The sequence below is a fragment of the Giraffa tippelskirchi genome, chromosome 9, assembly GCF_054371585.1.
Source record: "Giraffa tippelskirchi isolate mGirTip1 chromosome 9, T2T-mGirTip1v1.2.pri, whole genome shotgun sequence".
NCBI lineage: Eukaryota > Metazoa > Chordata > Mammalia > Artiodactyla > Giraffidae > Giraffa > Giraffa tippelskirchi.
In genome coordinates this window covers 151,517,371-151,542,742 of record NC_137283.1, presented here as the reverse complement: position 1 = coordinate 151,542,742, position 25,372 = coordinate 151,517,371, and the positions used below count along the sequence as shown (strand labels likewise).

Here is a 25,372-nt window from a genome sequence, read left to right as displayed (position 1 = left end):
TTTTACTCTCTTGCAATGAACTGATTATAAAGGAGAGGGAGGATGGACAGAAGTCTCACTCCTTCTTTCTCCCCCTCACACCAAATTTTTCAAGTTACAATGAAAATCAAGTTTCATCACACTGGCAGATACTTCAGAGGGGGAAAAAATCTCTATATAGCTTGGTTGTTAGTTACTGAAAAATAAATCTGTGTTTCTTTAAAGATGAAAGCAGTAGAGTATTTGTACCAGAAATTTGTCAATGACATAAGTAATTTCAGAGAGGCACGCTAAAAATATTGTTGTGGAGCAGAGGGCTGAATTAAAACCAGTTCCCAGAAACTACAGACTGTAGGACTTTTGCCTGAGTTCAAGGCCTATTTTGTGAGTGTTTCAAAACATTATAAAACAGGATACAGCTTGAGAAAATGTCATGCAATAGTACTGTACTTGAAATACCAGAGTGTTGGAAGGGAGATCCCTCTCTTTGTCTACCCAGCCCTCATATGTGATAGCATCGCTGGGAGTTATCATTTAATTGCAGGCAGGTCAGGGTCTGATTTCATGTTTCCAAGCAACAACACCTGGCTAACCAATGGTGGGCACCTTCAGAGCCCAGCACTGAAAAGCAGCTTTGTTAGCATTGATGCAACAAAGGAAACAGACCCTTGGATACATCTAAAGAGCTCTGCACTTAGGATGCAGGGAATGAATTGATATAAAGGGGAAAATCAAACAGATCCTCCTCTCCCATATGAGTGAAAATGTAATATTGTTAACTCTAACTTGAAAACGCTGTGTTTTCACTTATCCAAGTATTTTTTTTTGAGGGACTTCTCTGGCAGTCCAGTGGTTAAGACTTGGTCTTCCAATGCAAGGGATGTGGATTCGATCTCTTATTGGGCAACTGAGATCCCACATGCCTTGCAGCCAAGAAATCAAAACAGAAACAGTATTGTAACAAAGTCAATAAACACTTCAAAAATGGCCCCCATAAAAAAATCTTTAAAAAATATTTTTTTGAGCACTTACTGGGCGTCAGACATTGTTCTAAGCTCAGGGGACTCAACACGAAAACATACAAATCCCATCCCCACCCCCCATGCCAAGAAATCTCTGCTCTCACGGTTCTTCTTTTGTAGCAGAGGTGGGGGTAAGAGACAGGCATACTGAATGCCAGATGTTGACAACATCTGACGTAGAGAAAAATAAAGGAAAGAGGGTAGTATTTGAGCAACAGGCACGCCTTCATGAGAATACTAACAAGGTACCAATCATGTCACAAACTGAAGAGCAAAAGGGATTAACTCATAAGAACATTTGGAGAAGGAAATGGCAACCCACTCCAGTACTCTTTGCCTGGAAAATTTCATGGATGCAGGAGCCTGGTAGGCTACAGTCCATGGGGTCGCAAAGATTCGGACACGACTGAGCGACTTCACTTTCTTTCTTTCTATAGTTCCTTTTGGAGAAGGAAATGGCAACCCACTCCAGTGTTCTTGCCTGGAGAATCCCATGGTCGGAGGGGCCTGGTGGGCTACAATCTATGGGGTTGCAAAGAGTCGGACACAGCTAAGCAACTAACACACACACACACACAAGAACATTTCTTTCTGGCTAGGAAAGCCACCTCTCACAGAAAAACAAGTATTTTGTGGGGTGGGGGTGGGATGGTCATCTTTGAAAACCGACCTGGAGCAGTACTTGGGGTACTCAAGTCTCCAGATAAAGTTATTAAATGATCAAAAAGCAAAGAAGAACAACTTGTAACCCAAGAATGGATTTTCTGTAGGGTAACAAGTTCGACGGGGAGGGCTGTGAGCACTTGGAAATAACCTCTGGCCTTTCCATACCCCAAAGGTGCCACATGCCAGAAGCTGGCAGGTTCAAACAGCAAATTCAATTAAGGCCAGGACTGTGACATCAGCAGCATCAGAGACATGAAATTCTTCACAGTGCTGCAAATTCAGCTTCTAGATAACCTCCGCTTTTGTTACTGTATCTGTGGGGAAAATACCAGGATGTAGAAAAGTAGAACCTCGAGAAAGGTAGGGAACACACTGTCTTAAAGACTTCTGCTTTGGGACTTCCTTGATGGTCCCATGGCTAAGACTCCACGCTTCCATTTCAGGGAGCCCAGGTTCCATTCCTGGTCCGGGAACTAGATTCCATATGCTCAACAAAGATCAAAGATCTCGCGTGCCTCCACTAAGACCCGACGCAGACAAATAAGTAAGACTTTTTGGGCTTCCCTGGTGGCTCAGTGGTAAAGAATCTGCCTGCCAATACAGACACGTGGGTTCTATCCCTGCCTGGTCTGGGAAGATCCCATGTGCTAAGGAGCAACTAAGCCCGTGCATCACAGCTACTGAGCCGACGCTCTAGAGCCTGGGAGCCGCAACCACTGAACCCACCCACCCTAGAGCCTGTGCTCTGCAACGCAAGAAGTCACCAGAGTGAGAAGCCTGCAGACCACAAGAGAGTAGCCCCGTACTCACTGCAGCTAGAGACAAGCTCACACAGCAACAAGCACCCAGCACAACCAAAAATAACTAAATAAGTTAAAAAAAAAAAAAGTCGTTTGCTTTAAGTGACAAGATGGGGGGGTGGGGTGAGGTTTGGGTGTTGTTTATTTTTCTTGGCGGGGAGGAGGCATTTTCTAGGACCACTCCCAGGTCAGAGGGATCAGAGCTTTGTTCCACGTGCATGGTTCCAGCAGAAGCCTCCTCACCTCGCTGTTCAGCAGAGCAAGACCTGCTCCCCAGGGTGCTGGCTGATATTACGGCTGACACCGGAGGAGCAAATGGCAAGGGCAGAGCTTCCAACAGCAGCTCCATCGCTTCTGGTGCAAATGCCCGCACTCAGGGTACGCAAACAGTATAAGGCATATGTGAACAAAAATTCAAAAACCAAGGAGAGGACCACCACTGTGTGTGTGTTCTTTCACACAAGCAAATCTGGCCCGGGAAGGATGGAGAAAACATAACATCCACAGGCTTTGCCACGTTTGCTGTAGCTACCCTGCAGAAAGACAAATCTCCAAGAACCCCAGAAACAAATGCCTTGTAAATGACACATTCAGATGGTCTCAGAGCACAGTCACCTGACTGCTCCTATGTGGCAATGAGTTCTGGAGGCACTTTAACCAGTATGTGATTATCAAAATAAAGAGGTCTTAAGTTTTTTGATTTTGCAATACTGACTTTCCTCATCTGTTTGCAAAGAAAATAATCTGATCAACATATCAAGTCAGTTCAGTCCGACTCTTGGTGACCCCATGGACTGCAGCACCCCAGGCTTCCCTGTCCATCACCAACTCCTGGAGCTTGCTCAACTCATGCCCGTCGAGTTGGTGATTCCATCCAACCATCTCATCCTCTGTCATCCCCTACCATTCCTGCTCTCAACCTTTCCCAGCATCAGGGTCTTTTCCAATGAGTCAGCTCTTGCGTCAATGGATACTTGAAAAGAAAATCCAAAACTTTTTTTTTTTGCTGGTTTACTATACCGCTTTTTTTTTTTTAATTTTTTTTTTAATAAATTTATTTATTTTAGTTGGGGGCTAATTACTTTACAATATTGTAATAGTTTTTGCCATACATCGACATGAATCAGCCATGGGTTTACATGTGTTCCCCTTCCTGGACCCCCCACCCACCTCCCCCAAAACTTTTAATTTGAAGAAACTTGAAATTTTAAGTTGGACCCAGATCAAGGCAGAATTTTTAAAAAATCCTTCTTGTTCAGGTACCCATAAAGGCTCATAGAAAACCATATAAGCCAGAGACTATAGAATAAATGACAATCTGAGTTGGGAGGGTTCTTTGTTAAAATCAGTAGAATCAGGGACTTCCCTGGTGGTCCAGTAGTTAGGACTCTGTGTTTTCACTGCAGGGGCATGGGTTTGATCCCTGGTCAGGGAACTAAGATCCCACATGCTGCTAGGTGAGGGCAAAATAAAACAGAATCAGCAGATTTTCCACAAAACTAATGGCACTTGTGAAGCTCCTATGAATGCTGGGTGTGGCATGGCTGGATAGAGTTTTTTGGTTGGAAAAAAGTTGTATTTCTGTATAAGCAGTTGTGATGAATGATAAATTGTCTGAAAAAGAACTCTTAAGGGACTAACTCCAAGGCTAAAGTAATTTACTATAAATCGTTTTTTCTTTAATTCAAAAAAATATTTGTTTTCATGCCTAATTGTATACTCTCTAAAAGAAAGCCCCCGGAATTATATAATCTTCAAGCTCCCTTCAATACACACACACACATGCACATCTGAAACTTATTGCATAGTTTAGAAAATATTTAATAAGCAGATCTTGTTTTCTATCATAAAGAAAGGTTACAAGGAAACAGGATTTCATTTTCATTATGGGAAGAGGCTTGGTTCTGAATTACCAGTATGTCTAGTTTCAGAAAGCAAGCAAGCAAGTCAAAGTGGAAAAATATTGTGCATTCTGGCTGTGTCTAAATATTGCCTGTCACTTTAAATTGAAACCTCTCAAGGAGGAATGCCCCTCATTTGTAGTTTTCTCCTGTCCTGTCCATTGGTCCACCTAAGTCCACAAATTCCCCTGTGAGCCAATCCTCCCAAGGACCAGAATGGCTCAGATCTTTTCTTACTGAAATGGGCAAGAACAGAAACCAAGGCACCCCAAATCCTACAGTTAAGCATTACATACCAAATTATGTCTTTATTTACACTGCAGTAAGCTGCCATGTAGAACAGTCATATCTGACTTTTTGGGACTCCATGGACTGCAGCACAACAGGCTACCCTGTCCTCCACTATCTCCTTGAGTTTGCTCAAATTCATGTCCACTGAGTGAGAGATGCAATCCAACCATCTTATCCAATGCCGTTTCCTTCTCCCCCTGCCCTCAATTTTTCCCAGCATCAGGGTCTTTTCCAATGAATCGGTGGGGACAGAATCCCTTTCTGTAAAAATGTTTGCTCCTTGGAAGAAAAGTTATGACCATTCTAGACAGCATATTAAAAAGCAGAAACATTACTTTGCCAACAACGGTCCATCTAGTCAAAGCTTTGGTTTTTCCAGTAGTCATGTATGGATTGAGAATTGGACTATAAAGAAAGCTGAGCGCTGAAGAATTGATGCTTTTGAACTTGAGAGTCCCTTGGACAGCAAGGAGATCAAACCAGTCCATCCTAAAGGAAATCAGCCCTGAATATTCATTGGAAGGACTGATGCTGCAGCTGAAACTCCAATACTTTGGCCACCTGATGCCAACAACTGACTCATTTGAAAAGACCCTGATGCTGGGAAAGATCGAAGGCGGGAGGAGAAGGATGACAGAGGATGAGATGGCTGGATGGCATCACTGACTCAGTGGACGTGAGTTTGAGTAAACTCCAGGAGTTGGTGATGAACTGGGTGGCCTGGCGTGCTGCAGTCCATGGGGTTGCAGAGTCAGACACGACTGAACAACTGAACTGAACTGAATCACAGGGCTGAAAAGTGAAAAAAATCCCATCTGGACTAAAGGAAGATACCCAGATCTCTAGTAAACATGCCACAGATTAGATAGGATTCCAGGCTTCCGGGGATGTTCTGGGAACAAGGGCATCTGCTGCAGCCTCTTCCCTTCTCTTATCAACACTCCACACCAGTCAGATCAAAAGCCCCCTGGGGGCGTATTTAGGTGATCTGCATTGCCAGAATACTTTCTAAACTCCCCTCAGCTTTCAGAAGAGCTCTTTGACCCAGCCCCCTTTCCTTCTGGGTCTCCATTCTGCCCCTTGCTCAGTGGACAAGCCTGTGGATGTGTCCCGCACAGCTCATGCTTGGGGAGCTGCTGGTCTGGGTTTAAATCAAGATAGGACCCGTCTCATCAGGTTACTGCTAGAGACCATTCTGCACAAAAGGTGCACTTCCAGGACCCAAGATCCTAAAGGAAATCAACCCTGAAGGTCTGATGCTGAAGCTGAAGCTCCATTACTTTGGCCACTTGACGTGAACAGCTGACTCATGGGAAAACACCTTGATGCTGGGGAAGACTGAGGGCAGGAGAAGAAGGGGGCGAAAGAGGATGAGATACTTGGATGGCATCACTGACTCAATGGACATGAGTTTGAGCAAACTCTGAGAGATAATGGAGAACGGGGAAACCTGGCATGCTGCAGTCCATTGGGTCGCGGAGTCGGACACGACTCAACAACTGAACTGAACCGAACCGGGACCCACAGTAAACGCTTGTGGGCTGTTTTATTTCCCCGCCTTGGCTGGCAGCCCTTGTCCCAACAAATCTAAACCCAACCTCCCCTCAGGCCCCAGACCTCATCCCACTCCCTGATCTCAAATAAGCATTTCATCAGAACTCTAAGCAGCTCTCATCTCTTGCAAGATTCATTAATCACCATGTTACCTTGTCTTAACCTTATTTTCATCTTATGGATCCTTCCATGGACTTGCTTGCCTCCGCTGATGGGCCATTTTAGCTTTTTCCATCTTTCCTGAAGCACGGGGCACAGTGACTTGGCTATGGAAGGCTCCAAAAAAGCTGTGGCTTGATTTGATTCAAAGGTTAACCATGAGAAAGACAGAGCGTGGGACTTTGGAATCTGAGTTGGGGCCGTTCCAATTATTTTGGTAGAGATCATTTGAAACTCTGACACTAGGCTGTGCAGATTCTCCTTGTGTGAGACCATGTATTTCTAACTTTATAGGGTGCCTGTGGTGCTAGAGAAAGATCAGAATTCCCACCAACTTCAAAAGCAGCTCCCTGCTTGCAGCAGCTCCACAGGGGCGTTGAACACAAGGAGAAACAGGTTCCACATGTTAGATGGACCTCATCTCACCGAGGCAATGGCCAGTCTCCTTTCACAAGACTTTTCCCTTCATTTGTCTTTTTCACATTACATGTAAGCATCAGTTTACCGTATGCCATCATTCTGTACATCCACAGCAGTTGTTACATCATTCCTTTATGACTAAATGAAATGATGAGACAAGAAACAAGAACAGAGGAAGGTTCTTCTTCCCTTGCAAGAGCCCAGCTTGTCAAGGTGCTTGATTCTGACCCTAAGGTGTGGTCCCCACCCCCTCCATGGGCTGAAATCAAATCAGTGATAATGTGGTCTCACAGATTTGCTTTCCAATAACCACCCCTCTAGGATTTCTGGGATAAAGGTTATAACACATGCATATATTATAGTTGGGGCAAAAAGGTGTGCACCCTGAAATATGTTGTTATTGTTCAGTTGTTAAGTCGTGTCCGACTCTTTGTGACCCCATGAACTATAGCACTCCAGGCTTCCCTGTCCTTCACCATCTCCCGGAGTTTGCTCAAGTTCATGCCCACTGAGTTGGTGATGCCATCCAACCATCTCATCCTCTGCCACCCTATTCTTTCGCCCTCAATCTTTCCCAGCATCAGGGTCTTTTCCAATGAGTCAGCTCTTCACATCAGGTGGCCAAAGTATTGGAGTTTCAGGATCAGACCTTCCAATGAATATTGAGGGTTGATCTCCTTTATGATTGACTGCTTTGATCTCCTTGCTGTCCAAGGGACTCTCAAGAGTCTTCTCCAACACCACAGTTTGAAAGTATCAATTATTCAGCGCTCAGCCTTCTTTATGGTCCAACTCTTACATGTGTACATGACTACTGGAAAAACCATAGCTTTGACTATATGGACTTTGTCGGCAAAGTGATGTCTTTGCTTTTTAATATGCTGTCTAGGTTTGTCATAGCTTTCCTTCCAAGAAGCAAATGTCTTCTTGAAATACACACTACCGGAAAGAATCCACCTGCCAATTTAGAAGAAATGGGTTTGATCCCCGATGCGAGAAGATCCCACATGCCACAGAGCAGCCAAATCCACGCACCACAACTACTGAAGCCTGTGTGCCCTAGAGGCAATGCTCAACCAACAACAAAAACCACTGCAATGAGAAGCCCGTGCACTGCAGCTAGAGAGAGGCCCTTGCTCACCAAAACTAGAGAAAAGCCCATGCAGCACCAAAGACCCAGCACAGCTGAAAATAAATAAATACAAAATATTTTAAATACATTAACAAAAAGAAAGCAATATAGACTACCAGAAAAATCTTCACAAGGGCAGTAGGCTACTCCAGAGTGAGAAATACAGACTCTTAAAGCAACCAAGACCCCAGCATTTTCAACAAGAATCCAACATCAGGCAAGTGGTTGGAACAAGGCAACAATAACAACAACCAAATCATGGTTTCAAGATAAGGATGCCTGAGAAAAATGAAGAAAAAAGACTTCATTTCATTATAAGCATTGCTATAACCTCCTATACCTAAATACAGGTGCTACAATGGATTGCTTTTGTTATCAGTATGATATTGACAGTGTATAATGACAGGTAACATGACAGGGCAAATTCTGCCTAGGTTGCTTTTAATTGTTCTCTGAGGATTCCTTGTAGGTGTTGTTTACCTTCCATCCCCAGGCTCTACCCAGAGCCAAGCAAGGTGGCTTACCATCTGTGACAGTCACTTCCTCCTCTTGGCCATTCAGGGCTTCCTCCTGGAGGCCGAGTTCGCCTTGCTCAGCTAAGCTGTTGACAGTGGACAGCTGGCCATTCTTCTGCAGGAGCTGCAGGGAAGACAAAACCAAGTAAACTTGATTTCAGTCTTCATGACTAAGTTAGAAACAAAACTGTAAGTTCAAGAATACAAATCATTTAGAGGAGAAATACAGAGAAATGGAGGGTTAGTGACAATGAAGATGTAAGTTCTTTTTTCCCCCCCCCATTGGAATGATCCAGCTTTCTTACAAAAGATATAGGGAGCCATGAGTCAGCAGATAGGGCTTTGTATCAGTGTAAAGGTACACACCATTCACACATTCTTCTGGAAACCACTCATAGGCATGATACTCATACCCATCATTCCAGGCCTACTTGAGATTTCACAGTGACTAAGTCAAGTGTGGTCCCAGATGCTCTGAGCTCACAAACTACTATGGAAGACATGCATGTGTGCATGCTAAGTTGCTTTAGTCATGTCCGACTCTTTGTGACCCTATGGACTGCAGCCCACCAGGCTCCTCTGCCCATGGGTTTCTCCAGGCAAGAATACTGGAGTGGGTTGCCATTTCCTTCTCCAGGAGATCTTCCTGACTCAGGGATTGAATCCAGGTCTCCTACTTTGCAGGCAGAGTCTTTACCGATGAGCCACTAGGGAAGCCCTGGAAGGCAGGGAAGGCAGACCTATGGAAGGCAGACCTCTGAAAAACATTTTTTACTTTAAAATAACGTTTCCTTGTGATTAGATGCAGGTTATGCATATTTGGCTGGAATATACCTAAGTGACAATGTGTCCTTCTCAGAGAAGAGGGAAGACATTTAAATAAATGATCACTGAATTACAGCTATGGAAGCTACCATGTAGGAGAAATATATACAGCAAATGACAACAAACAGAAGGCCATGACCTAGACTGGGGCAGGCGGGTGGGGGTGGGGGGTCGTTAAGGCTTCTCTAAGGAAGTAAAGGGAAAGCTAAGATCTAAGATGCCAGCAAGGGGTATGTGAGCAAAAGGTAAACGGGAGACAAGTGAGAAGTCCCTGTGGGTCAAAGGCTAGTGAACAAAGAAGACACACCAAACATGGCTGCTCATGAGTCATTTTCCTTAAAAATATTACTAAAATGGTCGTTTGCAATCCTCCCCATATGGATAGCCCATGCACTGCAACAAAGGACCCAATGGGATGAAATGAAGATCCTGTGTGCTGCAACTAACCAAATAAGCAAACAAATAAATACTTTTTAAAAATGAAGTTTTAAAACAAATGAAAATTGCACAATAACCATTAGGAACCTAAGGATTTCAACAATGCTTTATTTCTCATTTGCCTTAAAACCACCTTCGGGGGAATTCCCGGCGGTCCAGAGGTTAGGACTCAGCGCTTTCACTGCCAAAGGTCCGGGTTCAATCCCTAGTCAGGGAACTGAGATCCCACAAGTCAAGGGGCAGCCAAACAACAACTTAGGGAGGTGCTACTGTTCCATTTTACAGATGAGGACACTGAGGATCAGGGTGATTACAGAGGGGAAGGCTGGCTGACCACAGGTCTCACAGCTCAGTCATGGCCCAAAGGCCAGGTTTACCACCAACTACTTCCAGAGAATTTCCAACAACAAATTTTTGGAGGACCTGTTACCATGTACAATGACAAAATGCCTTAAAGAGTATCCCATAATACCCAGACCTAATTTTTCCAAAGAAATCTCAAAGCTGGTCACTCTGTGTACATCATTTCATGCTGTTTATAGGCCAGTGGAGTACCCTGGCCAAATCACTGAGTTCTACCATAGTCTTGAAGGGACTGGGTCCAATTCAAGACAATCAATCCAGAAGGCTTGCACACTGCTGAAATTGATTTCACTTGGCTGTTCCCTGCTCCCAGCAAAGATGCCCTTCAACTGTGAGAGCTGCCTCCTGAAATAATATCACTGTACTTTAATGCTCTCACTACAGATGGGATCGCTGGCTTCAAAATGCCCATGCTGAGTCCGTGTATTAGACAGGATGCTCAGATTACATTTTCACTTAAAGTCTTCTCTTAGCAAAATACGAAAGATGGGAGTTTTAAATGAAACTTAAAGACGAAAGCTCGGGGCATTGGGGTGGGGGTGGGGTCTCCACAATGCTCATCAGCAAAAACATTAGCATTTAAGAGTATTTTAACTAAATTCCACTAGGTCCTATGCACAAGTTAGACGTAAATTTCACTAATAATGTGATTAAAAGCCAGTGGGGGAAAGCAAGAAATGCATATTATTGTGGGCTACACGGTCAACAACTGGGCTTCCCTGGCTCAGATGGTAAAGAATCCACCTGCAGGAGACCTGGGTTCAATCCCTGGGTTGGGAAGACGCCCTGGAGAAGGGACTGGCTACCCACTGCAGTATGCTGGCCTGGAGAATCCCACGGTCAGAAGAGCACAGCACAGCACACGGTCAAGCAATGAATCAAACCTAAAAAATGTTTAAATAGACACCAGGACATGGCAACCTAAGCGGGGGAATAAGAGACAGTTATTCTAATATCTCGCTTTCAAGGGAAAAAAACGTTGGTTACCTGTGCTCCTAGTTTAACATCCAGAACTGTGAAGTTTATGATAAAGTCTAGAATTCTGCAGAGTTTCTATGATTCTGAAAGATTTCTCAGAATTCTTCATGAATTGTCAAATCCAAGACATCTTCAGAGGGAGCCAAATTGAATATCTTTAAACTCGGGAGATTCTATAAGCACACATTTCATCTACTCTTAGAAATTTTACACATATATAATGATGCACCTTAGATGATATAAAATAAAATGTATCTTTGAGATCACCTGCCATCCATTCCTCTTTATCATCAAGTGTGATAAGTAAATTGTGTGGATTTCTTATTTCCAGTGACACCAGGGCAACGGTCTCTACCTCAGAAAATCACTGATAACTTTGGTGACAATTTACAACAGTGACAGTACCGAACCTGAGTTTTGAGCTTATTTTATTATACGTATAGCTTGGCTCCAGAAAGTGGGCGTTGTCTGGCACATTCAGAGCCCGAGACACACCAGCACTCCACACAACGAAGGGACATCATTCCATCCAGCGTATTCAGACATGCTCACCACTCTGCGTTTCACTTAGAGATGCTTTTTACACAACCTCAAGTGCTCTTACAGATGGATAATTCACTTTTTTGCAATCGAAAATATGTATATGTAGTGTTTTTGCTTTCTTTTTTTCTCTGATTCTCAACCAGCTAATAATTCATACTATCATGAAGGGTTCAGGCATTTCTGAGAGTTATAAGTATGTTAAAATCACCTTGAATCACAAGAAATCTAACCCATGGTTCCTTCTGTCTTTTCTATGAATGTTTACATGCACACAAGCTTGTTTAAAAAAAAAAAAAAGGAGGGCTTCCCTGGTGGCTCAGTAGATAAGAATCCGCCTACCAATGCAGGAGACACGAATTCCATCCCTGAGGCAGGAAGATCCCACTTGCCAAGGAGCAACTAAGTCCACGCACCACAGCTATTGAGCCTGTGCTCTAGGAGCGGAAGCCAAAACTACTGAACCCACAGGATGCAACTAATGAAGTCTCTGCGCCCTAGAGTCCATGCTCCATAACATGAGGAGCCACTGCAATGAGAAGCCGGTACACCGCACCTGGAAAGTAGCCCTCCCCCCACTCACCGCAACTACAGAAAAGCCAGCACAGCAATGAAGATCCAGCACAGCCAAAGATAAATAAAATTAATTTTTTTTTCATGGAAGATATATGTTTTTATAACCTGACTGCTTCATACATCGCAGAGGCATTTCTTTGTCACTAAACACACAACTGACTTGTCCTTGGTCTTTCTTTTCTCTGCAACTCGAATGCGCACAGAAGACAAAGCTTTCAGTTAAGCCCAAAGAAACCCCGAAAGACATACAGACACAAGTCAGTGATCCACAGGATGGGAAGGGCTGGAGCCAGATGAGATGAGAAGGGTATTTGAATCACGGAGAAAAACGGGTGGGATTGAAGTTTTCAAACTCATTCACTCTAAAGCTTCCTCACATAGCTTTATCCATCCACCTAGTTCTTAATGTCTTTTGAGATGAGAACTAGACTTCAAAGGCATGCTCTTTGCACTAAAACACAGCTAGCACCAGAAAACTTATTTTCCCACTGGATTTGTGCTTCAAAAACCGTAAACGCCTCCTTTGAGCAAATCAAAACCCTAAATGTCTTCAAGCTTATATCCCTTGAGTGGGTCAGCCAGAGTTTATTCCCGTAAAGTATTACCACATTACAACTAAACAAGCTTTGAAAGAAAAAAAAAAATCCCAAATGCTTCCAACAACAGTGTTTTCCTCTGATTCCTCCAAGAACAACAACTGAAAATATCAAAATGGTAGCCAAGGCATGGATTTCCCAGGCAGCTCAGTAGTAAAGAATCTGCCTGCCAATGCAGGAGACATAGGTTTGATCCCTGGGTTGGGAAGATCCCCTGGAGTAGGAAGTGGCAACTCACTCCAGTATCCTTGCCTGGAAAATTCCGTAGACAGAGGAGCCTGGTGGGCTACAGTATGTGGGGCTACTAAGGCAGAACAACTATACAATGTTTCCCTTTCCTTTCTTTCTCCACTGGATGGCCCACAGCTTGTCCTGAAAGCCCTGGCAGAGTATGCTGTAGGGGTGTCAAGCTGAACCATGAACGAAACAGATGAAATTTTGACAGCTATCAGGACAGTGGGGAAGAGGAGGTAAGCCTATGAACCATTTCCTTCACAGGAGCGATGCTACCGGCTCCACGTTCTCACTGGAAGACCAGCACAGGTGGGAGCGGCTAGAGTTCCGCAGTCCACCTGGCAGAACAGGCTCTGGGCAATAAAATTGCTCCCAATAATAACAGCAAAACCCAAGAAGGAGAACTGTTACATGGCTGTGACCAGGAAAGAGCCAGAATCTAGTCAATATAAGGAGGACATATGCACAATGATGAGAATAAAAAAGAAAATCTGAAAAGTAGTTTAAATCCCATGACAAAACTTCTAAAGAAAACTCTTCAATGTGTTTTTTCCTTTAATTCTCATAGAAAGTGTTTGGAAAGCAAACCTTAATTTTAAAAGGTCAAACAGAAGAAAGCAAAAAAAAAAAAATCAGAGAATAAAGTAGTAAGTATCTTTGGAGAACAATTTGGAAACAGCTATAAAAACATTCAAGTGTGCATAACCATTGGCTCCACCATCCCATGCCAATAGATACAGCTTTATATACCCGATAATTTGTAACAGCACAAAACCTTAAGAATCTATCCATAGAGAGGAAGAGTTAAAATATAAGATATCCATGTAACAGCCAGCATTGAAAGGAATAAGGTAAATTTTAGTAGCAAATCTGGTGAAGGGGGCAGATGTCCCCAATTCAAGCAGAGAAAAGCAAGTTGCTAAAACATGTCTGACTCCTTTAAGTGTTTAAAATAAAACAAAAATAACTCACTAACAGGGAGGGAGGGGGGCAGAGGAGAAGAGTGTTTGTTCCAATGTTTGTATAAGCATGTTTTTTCAAGTCTGGAATAATATATTCTAAAATATATTTTAGAATTTGCATTTCGCTGATAATGAGTGATGTTGAGCATCTTTTCATGTGTTAGTTAGCCCTCTGTATGTCTTCTTTGGAGAAATGTCTGTTTAGTTCTTTGGCCCATTTTTTGACTGGGTCGTTTATTTTTCTGGAATTGAGCTGCAGGAGTTGCTTATATATTTTTGAGATTAATTCTTTGTCAGTTGCTTCGTTTGCTATTATTTTCTCCCATTCTGGAGGCTGTCTTTTCAGCTTGCTTATAGTGTCCTTCATTGTGCAAAAGCTTTTAAGTTTAATTAGGTCCCACCATTTCTATTTTGAATGAATCTAAGCAGAAAACTTTGCAAAACCCAAATTACAGGCAGAAAGTTTTGTAAAATTCAGGTCTAAACATGGTATAAATCTTTAGAACAGAGAAAGGTGGAGAAGAGGGAATAGTTTAATTAATTTAATAGAATTGGTCCGATTCTTAACACTTAAGTCTGATTCTAACATTAACGACCCTTAAGGTCACTGGAAAAACAAAACAAAAAAGTCAGAGGATAAACAAAAAAATTATAGCTTAGAGTCAGCAACAATTTCTAAATGCCCCAAATTTGGGGGGAGGGGGTGGTTACAGCATGTCTTCCAGGCATTAAAAATGGTATTAACAAAGCACATGGAATAGAGATCCATTTTATGCTGTGACATTAAACTGAAAAAGCAAACTAAACAGTTATATATTCAATATGATTACAAACATATACCAGAACATACCCCTAAATAGCCAAATATACGGTAATATCAATGTTACCAAATCACATGTGCCAAATAATCACTGGAGACGAAACTATGAATTTTTTATATCTTTTTTTTCCTGTTTTTCTGTGTTCTGTATCTACTTCTTCTGATCACTTTTATAAGCGGGTGGTAGGAAAGAAGCTTTTCCTTCACAAAGTGGCTTCGGTTTAGTTTGCTTATTGTTAGTATGGCTGGGAAACAGTTAAGAACTTTTTTGTTTTTCTGTGAAGTATTTTAGTTCTGGTTTCTGCCAGTCACATGAATTTTCATGGGAAAAGAGAACTGCTTTAAGATACAAACTTGACAGTGAAATCATATTTCAGGAGCCTTTTCATAGAAACTAACCCATATTCACTCTTCAACCCTGGATGACACGGTGCGCTCAGAAGCAGAGAGAAGGGCTGGGTGCTCTGGGGCATGATGAAATACTTCAAATCTAGGATTTTATAACTGTCCCATCACTGTCATAGGCTGACACTTGGTGATTCCAGGTCAGCAAACAGGAACAGCTAGGAGAGCTAGCTAGAAGATTTACACACCTGCCATTGACCTGATCTGTGGCCTCGAGAATGTTATTTAGCCTCTCATATGCTCTTCTCTTTTTCAGTAAAATGAGATGTAAATTCATTTTCACCCACCACAGTGAGTATCTGGAACATCATCCCGCACATTAGGTGGCTGATAAGTCAACTATTAATGTAAGTTCTAAGCATTTTTGCTCTACCGTTCGCTCAACAACTTCAGTCTAATGGGGATGACTTGTCCTCTATTCATTTCCTCTCTAAAATGAAAGCTCCAAGGAGACTGCCCTGGTGGTCCAGTGGTTAAGACGCTGTGCGTCCACCATGGGCGGGTGTGAGACTGATCCTTGGTTAGCGAACTAGGATCCTGCATGCCACGTGGTTCAGTGAAAAAACAGAATAAATAAATAAACACAGTTAGACCAAATAAGATTGGCAAAATGTTCATTACAGTTGAAGTTGGGTAATGAGTACATGGCATTTGTTCTGATTCTCTACTTTTGTATATATTTTGAAATTTTCCAGTATTAAAAGAAAAAACTTACTTTCTTTAGTGAAGCTTCTGAGTTCTTTGAGGTACTGCTGATAAAATCTGTGTAGTCAAGAAAACCTCAATGCCGTCAAGAAAATTTAAACATTTTTAAACAGTAGAATGTTTCACCCCTTGGCAAGGATTTAATTTCTAATTAGCTCAAGATATACGGAGGTTTTCCTGGTGGCTTAGAGAGTAAAGAATCTCCCTACAATGTAGGAGACCTGGGGTTAGATCCCTGGGTCGGGAAGATCCCCTGGAGAAGGGAATGGTTACTCACTCCAGTATTCTTGCCTGGAAAATTCCACGGACAGAGGAGCCTGGCAGGCTACAGTCCATGGGATCACGAAGAGTTGGACACAACTGAGCGACCAACACTTTCACTTTCTTCATATAGTAAGCAGGGCTAAGGCAATTCTCAAATAGAAAGACAAATATATTTCTAGTCTATGAATTAAAAAAAAAAATACTTAAGGCATTCCATGAAAGAAAAATGAGGAGAACTTTTAACTTTGCAAAGCTTTTCAAAGAAAGAATATGAACTACCTCAAATTTCAGAGGTGCTGTCAAAAGCTTTTGTTGTGCCAAAAGCTCTCTCAAACCACATGAAATAGAGAAGAGCATGTACCCCAGGTCAGGAGTGCTTCCAGTGACCTCTAAAAATGAGACGTCCTTGTCTTTAAGAAACTAGCCTTTAGAGATCTCTTTCTGATCTGTTTTCCTCCTTGAAGGAGGACAGACCCTCCTGTCAGTGTGGCAGTCGCCCCACATCTTTAAATAAAACCTCTGTTTGTTTTAAATTTCATGCTACTTTTTTTCCACTCATATATTCAGTGAAACCAAACCAGCATACCAAAACATCCCCTTACTGGCTGGCAACACTGCTTTAAACATGAGTGAGTTAATTCAAAGGACCATAAGAGACCAGCATCTCATCACCATCAACCAGTCAATGCGGCCCCTCCCCTCCAGCTCCATCCAATGACAACTGTGGTCCAGCGGTCCGACCCTGCACACACTACTCCTCCATCCTGCTGGTCTTCATTAGAAATCCAGCTGAGTCTGAGGTGCTATTCAACTTGACAACGTCCCCCAACCCACAGCCAGAAGTGAAAATATTGGCCAAAAAGCCATATTTCACCAAGTGTGGACCTAATTGGCTTAAGCAGTCATGTTGTGCTGCTGTTTAATTTTATTCATTCCATTCAATCCAAGTGGAAAAGATTCTCACGTTCAGGATATAAAGATTAATCTTATTTTGCTTTTGAAATTGTACTGCTCCCTATTTATGGAAAGTTTCTGGAACATTATCAGCACAGCACATAAGAACCACGTGGGGAAGAGTGTATACACCAGCTAGAGAGTCTCTGGTCACTGCCTACCAATCACTAATTTTCCTGTTTCTCATAGTTTTCAGTAAAATTTGTGAAGATTACTATAACATAGTTTTAGAAAGAATAACACAGACTCACCCCTAGATACAAGAAAGAATGAACATAGGAGAGATGCGCTAATGTCACTAGTTTGCTTTTAGCCTCCAAAATTAAATTTCAATTCAACTGAATGTTTCTACTCTAATATTCAAATTGTTGAATGTCTTAGAAAGTAATGTATCTCACATTGTTTATTTAAATCCCAAGGGACTTGGCCATTAGAGGTGAACTCATTTTATTAGGAGTGGTGTCTACAATTTAGGCCTCTAAATCTCAAAGATCAGCACTTTTCAAACTGGTATCGAAGAATATCAGTATACTAGATGTTATCAATGCCTGTACACCAGGCTTCTCTCAGAAGTGCTCTGGGTTCAGATCAGCTTGGGAACACTGACCTAGATAAAGTTAAGCAAATTTACTTAGAATCTGTTGTTGTTCAGTCGCTAAGTCGTGTCCAACTCTTTGCAACCCCATGGACTGCAGCATGCCAGGCTTCTCTGTACTTGACCATCTCCCAGTTGCTGCTGCTGCTAAGTCGCTTCAGTTGTGTCCGACTCTGTGAGACCCCATAGATGGCAGCCCACCAGACTCCTCTGTCCCTGGGATTCTCCAGGCAAGAGTACTGGAGTGGGTTGCCATTTCCTTCTCCAACCATCCCCCAGAGTTCGCTCAAATTCCATGTCCACTGAGTCATTGATACCATCCAACTATCTCATCCTTTGCTGCCCTCTTCTCCTTTTGTCCTCAGTCTTTCCCAGCATCAGGTTTAAAAGTGAATTGGCTCTTCCCATCAAGTGGCCAAAGTGTTGGAGCTTCAGCTTCAGAATCAGTCCTTCCAATGAATATTCAGGGTTGATTTCCTCTAGGATGGACAGGTTGGATCTAAATTCTAAGTCCTCCTTGGAAGGGACTTAGAATTTAGAGACTCTTCAGTGTGCATCCTGAACCTCTAAGAAAGAAATCATTATAGTATTTTCTAAAATGACTTGCCCACAGAACCCTTTTAGAACTACATCTATTAACATCCGCCATAAGTAAAGACACCAAGACAAAACGCAATATGTTTTAACACAACGTTTCAGTCAAATATTCCCCTACATTAAAAAGTTATAGTTGTTTTAAAAAGTATTAAAACTCCTGGGTTCTCTGGGAAAGTATGTAAAAGAAAACAAAGAGCTCTGAATCTGGTGAGATAGGAGATCAGCCATGCTGATTTCAAGCAAAGGGAATTTATAAGATCTCTGCTTGAGATGAAGAAAATAAAAAGCACCGCTAACCAATGACAGTAATTCACTGCATGAAGATGGGCGACCACAATCATTATGTGAAATGCTACCTGGTAATGTCTGGAGCCCCCACAACATTGAGGTCTGTATCATACTTAGGACAGAGAGATGCTTGATAAACAAAATTTAAGAAACCCAAGTGGGGACTTCCATGGCAGGCCACTGGTTAGGACTTCTGCCTGTCAATGCAAGGGATGCCGGTTTGGTCACTGGTCAGGGAGCTGAGATGCCACATGACCGAAGGCTAAAAAAAAAACACCCCAAAACAGAACATAAAAACACAGAAGCAATATTGTAACAAATTCAGTACAGACTTTAAAAACAAAAAGAAACCTGAGTGGACAAAAAAGTCGGAGAACTGACACTACCTAACTTTATATACAACTAGAGTAATCAAAACACAGTATAGTATTGGTGAAAGAATAGACAAACAGATCATTGAAAGAGAGTAAATCACCTGGACTTCCCTGCAGGAACAGTGGATAAGAATCTGCCTGCCAATGCAGGGGACATGGGTTCTATCCTTGTTCCGGGAAGATTCCACATGCCTCTGGACAACTAAGCCCAGATGTCACAATTACTAGCCCATGAGCCTGTGCTCCACAGCAAGAGACGCTGCCACAGTGAGAAGTCTGTGCGCTGCAACAAGACCCAGCGCAACCAATAATTAACTAATTTTAAGAAAGAAATAAAAAAAAACAAATGATAGAACTAGAAAAAAACTGCTAGAAATAAATAGATACACACAGATATAATTTTGAGCTCTGACAATAGAGCAAAGGCAATTTAATGGAGAAAGGAGAGTCTTTTCAACAAATGATCCTGGAAAAACTGGATATTGACTTGCAAGTAAAGCTGTATGGACATTCAGGTATGAGTCTTTGCTTGGATACATGCTTTCATTCCTGCTGGATAAATACTCAGGGGTATTTCCTAGGTCATATTTTAAGTATACATGCAAATTGCTTAAAAACTCCTAAACTGAACAACATGGATTAACTTCAGAGTAATTATGCCGAGTGAAAAAAGCAAGAGAAATAATACATGTGGCATATTCCCTTTATATACATTTCTAGAAAATCCAAACAGATCATAGTAACAAAAAGATCAAGATAACAGAAAGGAGATTATAAACAGGCATAAAGTTTGGGGATGTGCTTGATACAATCACTACTTTTTTTTTTTTGGTGAGGGGCAGGGCATGCCGTGAGGCAAGCAGAACTTCCCCGACCTGGGACTGAACCCATGCTCCCTTCACTGGGATCCCTTCACATGCTCCCTTCACAGTGGATCACCAGGTAAGTCCTGTATGCTCACTATCTTGATTGTGGTGGTGATTGGACAGATGTAGATATATGTCAAAAGGTCTCAAATTGCATACTTTAAATACATGTAATTTACTGTACGTCAATCATTTCTCAATAAAGTGTTGTTTAGTTACTAAGTCGTGTCCGAATCTTTGTGACCCCATGGACTGTAGCCTGCCGGGCTCCTCTGTCCATGGGATTCTCCAGGCAAGAATATTGGAGTGGGTTGCCATTTCATTCTCCAGGGGATCTTTCCAACCCAGGTATTGAACCCGTGTCTCTTACATCTTCTGCATTGGCGGGCAGGTTCTTTACCACTGGTGCCAACTGGGAAGCCCAGGGATTAGGTGGGAATTAAGATTGTGGCGTCTACATCTACAAGAATGAAACTGGTGCAAGGGCTCCAAAGGAACTAGGTGTGAGATTGTGAGACATGCTTCAAAACACCAATCTTGTGTTTTTAGGCTTCTCATTTTTATCGTTCTCTTCACAGTAATATTTTGCTTTTTTTGTATTTGGGTTTTGTGGAGGCAGTTGATTTGCCCAGTACATCTTGTAGGTGCAACAGCTCAGAAGGAAGAAAGTAGCTTCTCTTAGACACAGGTGCTCTGTCATAACACCAGAATGTAAGCTTTGCTGGTCTGTATCTTTCAATGTCTAACTTGACACGATCTATAGTTTCATCTCCCTGGGGCCCACAGTCCAATAACCAACCAACAGATGGTAGGTGCTCACTTTTCTGTTAAACAGGGAACTCCAGCAGGTTTTGTAGCTTCAGGAGTAAGTAACTTTGTGGGGCTTGTTGCCTGTCCTAACACGGGAATCTTTTCAATTGTTGGGCTGTTTATGCTTCCCCCAAGTTGGACACTGATTCAGCCATGCTTTACTCAAGTAGGATGGATTGTATCGTTCCTAACACGATAGAAGTAAGATTGTGTTTTCTTGGTTTAAGGCAAGTTGGGTAAAAAAGAATCCAGTTCTTCAAGTTTAATCCTTAGAGCTCATTTCTGTTTGTATGAGGCTGAAGACCAGGCACGCAGGCACGCACGCACACACACACACAATTGAGACCACTGTCAAAATTAAATAACATACATTATTAGTATGCAAATTTAGAGGCCATACTGCTTTCGAATTACATTGCTTAAAATGATTGCTGATTTTTTGAAAAAAATTCTGTTGGAGGGACTTCTCTTGTGGTCCAGTGGCTAAGATTCCACTCTCCCAATGCAGGGGGCCCAGGTTCAATCCCTGGTCAGGTAACTAGATCCCACATGCCACAACTAAGGATCCCGAATGTTGCAACAAACATTTGGTGCAGAAAAAAAAAAATCCAGTTAAAATTTATTGATCAACCTGTTCCTTCTTCAGTTCTAAGTCTGTGATCCATTCGACTGAAAAAGAAAAGGCAACATTGCTTGTCTTATTTTCAATACAATGAACTTAATTTGCAAAGATGGCCCATCTAAGATAATGGGATTTACCCAAAAGTAAACAATGGCTATCCTGTAGTGTTCTACTCCACATATTTCTTGGAGAAGGAAATGGCAACCCACTCCAGTACTCTTGCCTGGAAAATTCCACAGATGGAGGAGCCTCGTAGGCTACCGTCCAAGGGGTCACAAAGAGTCAGACACGACTGAGCAACTTCACACTTTCTTTTCCACATATTTCTAGCACGATCACTGGAAAAGATCCAGAGAAGAAAATGTGCCAATGGCTACTCCACAAAGAGCCGAGCTTCGTTTGCTGAAGAGCATCTATTGCTTCCTGGGCTGAATTTTAAACTGCTTTTCCATTGATTAACTGTCTGCCTCACTCATGTCTGCTTCTTTCTCAGGCCTGCTAAGCAGGGGGCTTCCCCCGCACAGAACCCCTCCTGCCTGGAGCTTTAAGAAAAGAAGGCACCCAGCAAGGAAGGAAGGGGAGGGGCCAGCCGGTGGCCCTGAGAGCTATGTTAAGCCATCCCTAGGGATGTCCAGAAACACCTCCTCCTATGTGGGGAAAAAAAAAAGAAACTAGTTTCCTGTACACCATGGCATGGATTATTTAACAAAGTTATTAAACATTTAGCTCTGATAATGGGCTTGAAGATGCCATTTTGGAGGAATCCATTTAGGGTCTGTGGATGGTTGATAGCAGAATTAAAATGATAAATGGAAATGGGTTTCTCTGACGTGTGTGCTGAGCCCTGCACTCCCCGGAATTCAAATGGCCTGCTGCATACCAGCAGTGACGTGATCCAGTCCGGCAGCTCGGCCAGTGTTTATCAGTAAGTCTGACTGGAGTAAAACAAGGCCTTTTCTAGGCCCACGGATTCACAAGGCGGGTAGTGGCAGGACACTTAACTGGAAGAAAGGCTACAAAGCTCCTCTGGACCCACACAGTGCAGTGCAGTAAATGAAAAGCATGTGTTACAAGCAGACAGGTGGGGAGGGAAGTCCAGATCAGCTGCTTATTAGCCTTGAGAAATTTGAGCACATTTGCCCTCCTCCGAGCCTCGGTTTCTTCATCTGTACAATGGGGATAATACTAGGCAGAGTTGTCATTGTGTCCACACCACAACCCAGTTAGGCCAGAATCTCTGGGAATACTGACCAAAGGAACCTGATCACCAGTTTTGGAGACACCAGTTTTGGGTCATTTGCAAAGACTGGAATCTGCTCTCAAAAGGAAAACTGGGAGGGGGGAGGTATAACTTAGGAATTTGGAATTAGCAGATACACACTACTATATACTGGCTTCCCTGATGGCTCAGAAAGTAAGGAATCCGCCTGCAATGCAGGAGACCCAAGTTCAGTCCCTGGGTTGGGACGATCCCCTGGGGAAGGAAATGGCAACCCACTCCAGTATTCTTGCCTGGGAAATCCCATGAATCCCAGAGGAGCCTGGCAGGCTACTGTACACAGGGTCACAGGAGCCAGACACAACTGAGCAACTAAACCACCACCACCACCACCATACATAAAACAGATGAACAACAAGGTCCTACTGAGCACAGGGAACTATATTAGATATCCTGTAATAAACCATAATGGAAAAGAAAAAAATGCATATGCATGTATAACTGAATCACTTTGCTGTGCATCAGAAATTAACACAACACTGTAGATCAACTATGTGTATGCATGTGTGTTAGTCATGCAGTCGTGTCTGACTCTTTTCGACCCTATGGACTGTAGCCCACCAGGTTCCTTTGTCCATGGAATGCTCCAGGCAAGAATACTGGAGTGGGTTCCCATGCCCTCCTCCAAGGGATCTTCCCAACCCAGGGACTGAACCCAGGTCTCCCGCATTGCAGGCAGATTCTTTACCATCTCAGCCACCAGGGAATATACTTCAATTTAAAATTACCTAATTAAATTGAAAAGAAAGACAACAGCTCTTTATTTAAAAACTCCCTTTTAAAACAGGGAGGGAGTGTCCACGCAGCTAAGTTGGTAGACGGCACACAGTGGGAGTAACTTCTTCCCACACCCGCTGACCCCCACCCCAGGCAGAGCCACGCAGCATGAGGGATCTTAGTTCCCTGAACAGGGATGGAACCTGGGTCCCCTGCAGTGGAAGTGAGGAGTCTTAAGCACTGGACTGCCAGGAAGTTCCTTGGGAGTAACTCCTAAGGAAGGGGGTGGGAAGTTCCTTGCTGAGGGGACGAAGGGAGGTAAAAACAAGAAACTGGTAATGGCTGGAGTCATGGCTGAGGGCAAAAGCAGAAGGTGGCATTTGGCAGTAAGGTAGTGAGGAGTCCTAACTGACTGCTGAGATCTCAGTGCCAGGAGCCAGCACGGATGGCCAGAGACTGCCCTGGGCAGCACTCAACCTTAGGGATGCAATGAAGAAGATGGCGGGAGTGCTGCTTCTCCATGATTTCAGCCTGAGACTCGGTGCATCCAGCCCTCCTGCAGGTAGGTGTCCAGCCAATGTGGCATTGTAGCCTCCCAGACACTGCCCGCGTTCTTGTCATCCAGACGGCCCTGAGCAGGCTATCAGGGATCGGTGGAGAAGGACCATCCTAATACTAGGTCCTGTAAGCATTACTGGGCACTAAAATAATTTTTTCCCTAAAGAAATAGTGACTCTAGACTGGTACAGTCACTATGGAGAACTGTAAGGAGGTTTTGTAAAAAAACTAAAAATATTAACACATGATCTAGCAATCCCACTCCAAGGCAGATATCTGGAGAAAACTCTTAAGATACATGCCCTCCAACGTTCATAGCAGTTCTATTTACAATAGCCAAGACATGGGAGCGACCTAGATGTCCACCAGGATAAATGGATAAAGAAGATGTGGTACATATATACAATGGAATGTTGTTGTTTAGTCTCTAAGTCGAGTCTGACTCTTTTGTGACCCCATGGACTGTGGTCTGTGAAGCTCCTCTGTCCATGGGATTTCCCAGGCAAGAATACTGGTGGTAGTGGTTTAATCACTAAGTACTGTCTGACTCTTACGACCCCATGGACTACTGTAGCCTGTCAGGCTCCTCTGTCCATGGGATTCTCCTGGCAAGAATACTAGAGTAGGTTGCCATTTCCTTCTCCAGGGGATCTTCCTGACCCAGAGATTGAACCCAGGTCTCCTGCATTACAGACAGACTCTTTATTGAGTGAGCACAAGGGAAGTCCCAAGAATACTGGAGTGGGTTGCCATTTCCTTCTCCAGGGGATCTCCCCCACCCAGGGATCGAACCCTCATCCCTTGCATTGGCAGGCATTCTTTACTGCTCAGCCACCAGGGAAGCCTGACAGTGGAATATTATTCAGCCGTGGAAAGAATGCAATAATGCTATTTGCAGCAACATTAATGGACCTAGAGATTATCATACTAAGTGAAGTAACTTAGAGAAAGACAAATATCATATGATATCATTTGTATGCAGAAGCTAAAAAAAATAATACAAATGAATTCATTTACAAAACAGAAATAGTGTCACAAGACAAATTTATGGTTACCATAGGAGAATAAATTAGGAGTTTGGGATTAACAAATACAAATTACTATATTGAAAATAGGTAAACAAGGAGCTGTTGTATAGCACAGGGAACTATATTCAATATCTTCTAATAATCTATGATGAAAAAGAATAAATTTTTACATATATGTATAACTGAATCACTTTGCTGTACACGTGAAAGTAACACAATATTTCAAATTGACTACATTGCAATTTAAAAATTTTTTTAAAATTAAAAAAAAAAGAGAGAAATAGTGACTATTCTAAGAACAGCTTGAGGTTGGTCCATATGCTTCTTTAGTCTCACAGGGAGGCTTCCAAACCATCTTGTTCATATGCCTCTTCTCAGGATGCCTTCTGGACAAATGAAAGCATCCCAAAACCAAACCAAACACATAACCATTGTGTTACCTAAGGAGTAAAGAAAGAGTCACAACCTGGGTTACATAACCAATGTCTCTTAAGTGAAGCATCTTTCTGCCTTTGCTTTGAATGAGCTAAGCAGTCAAG

General features: G+C 42.8%; 1 protein-coding gene across 1 annotated transcript in view; it reads right to left on the bottom strand.

Annotated features, from left to right (window-relative positions):
• The window catches only part of AKAP12 (A-kinase anchoring protein 12), a 107,903-nt gene that overhangs the window by 41,579 nt on the left and 40,952 nt on the right, over positions 1 to 25,372 (bottom strand). The window contains exon 2 of the mRNA XM_081530247.1: positions 8,449 to 8,563. Coding sequence (XP_081386373.1) covers positions 8,449 to 8,563 — 115 coding nt within the window. The remainder of the gene's footprint in view (positions 1 to 8,448; positions 8,564 to 25,372) is intronic.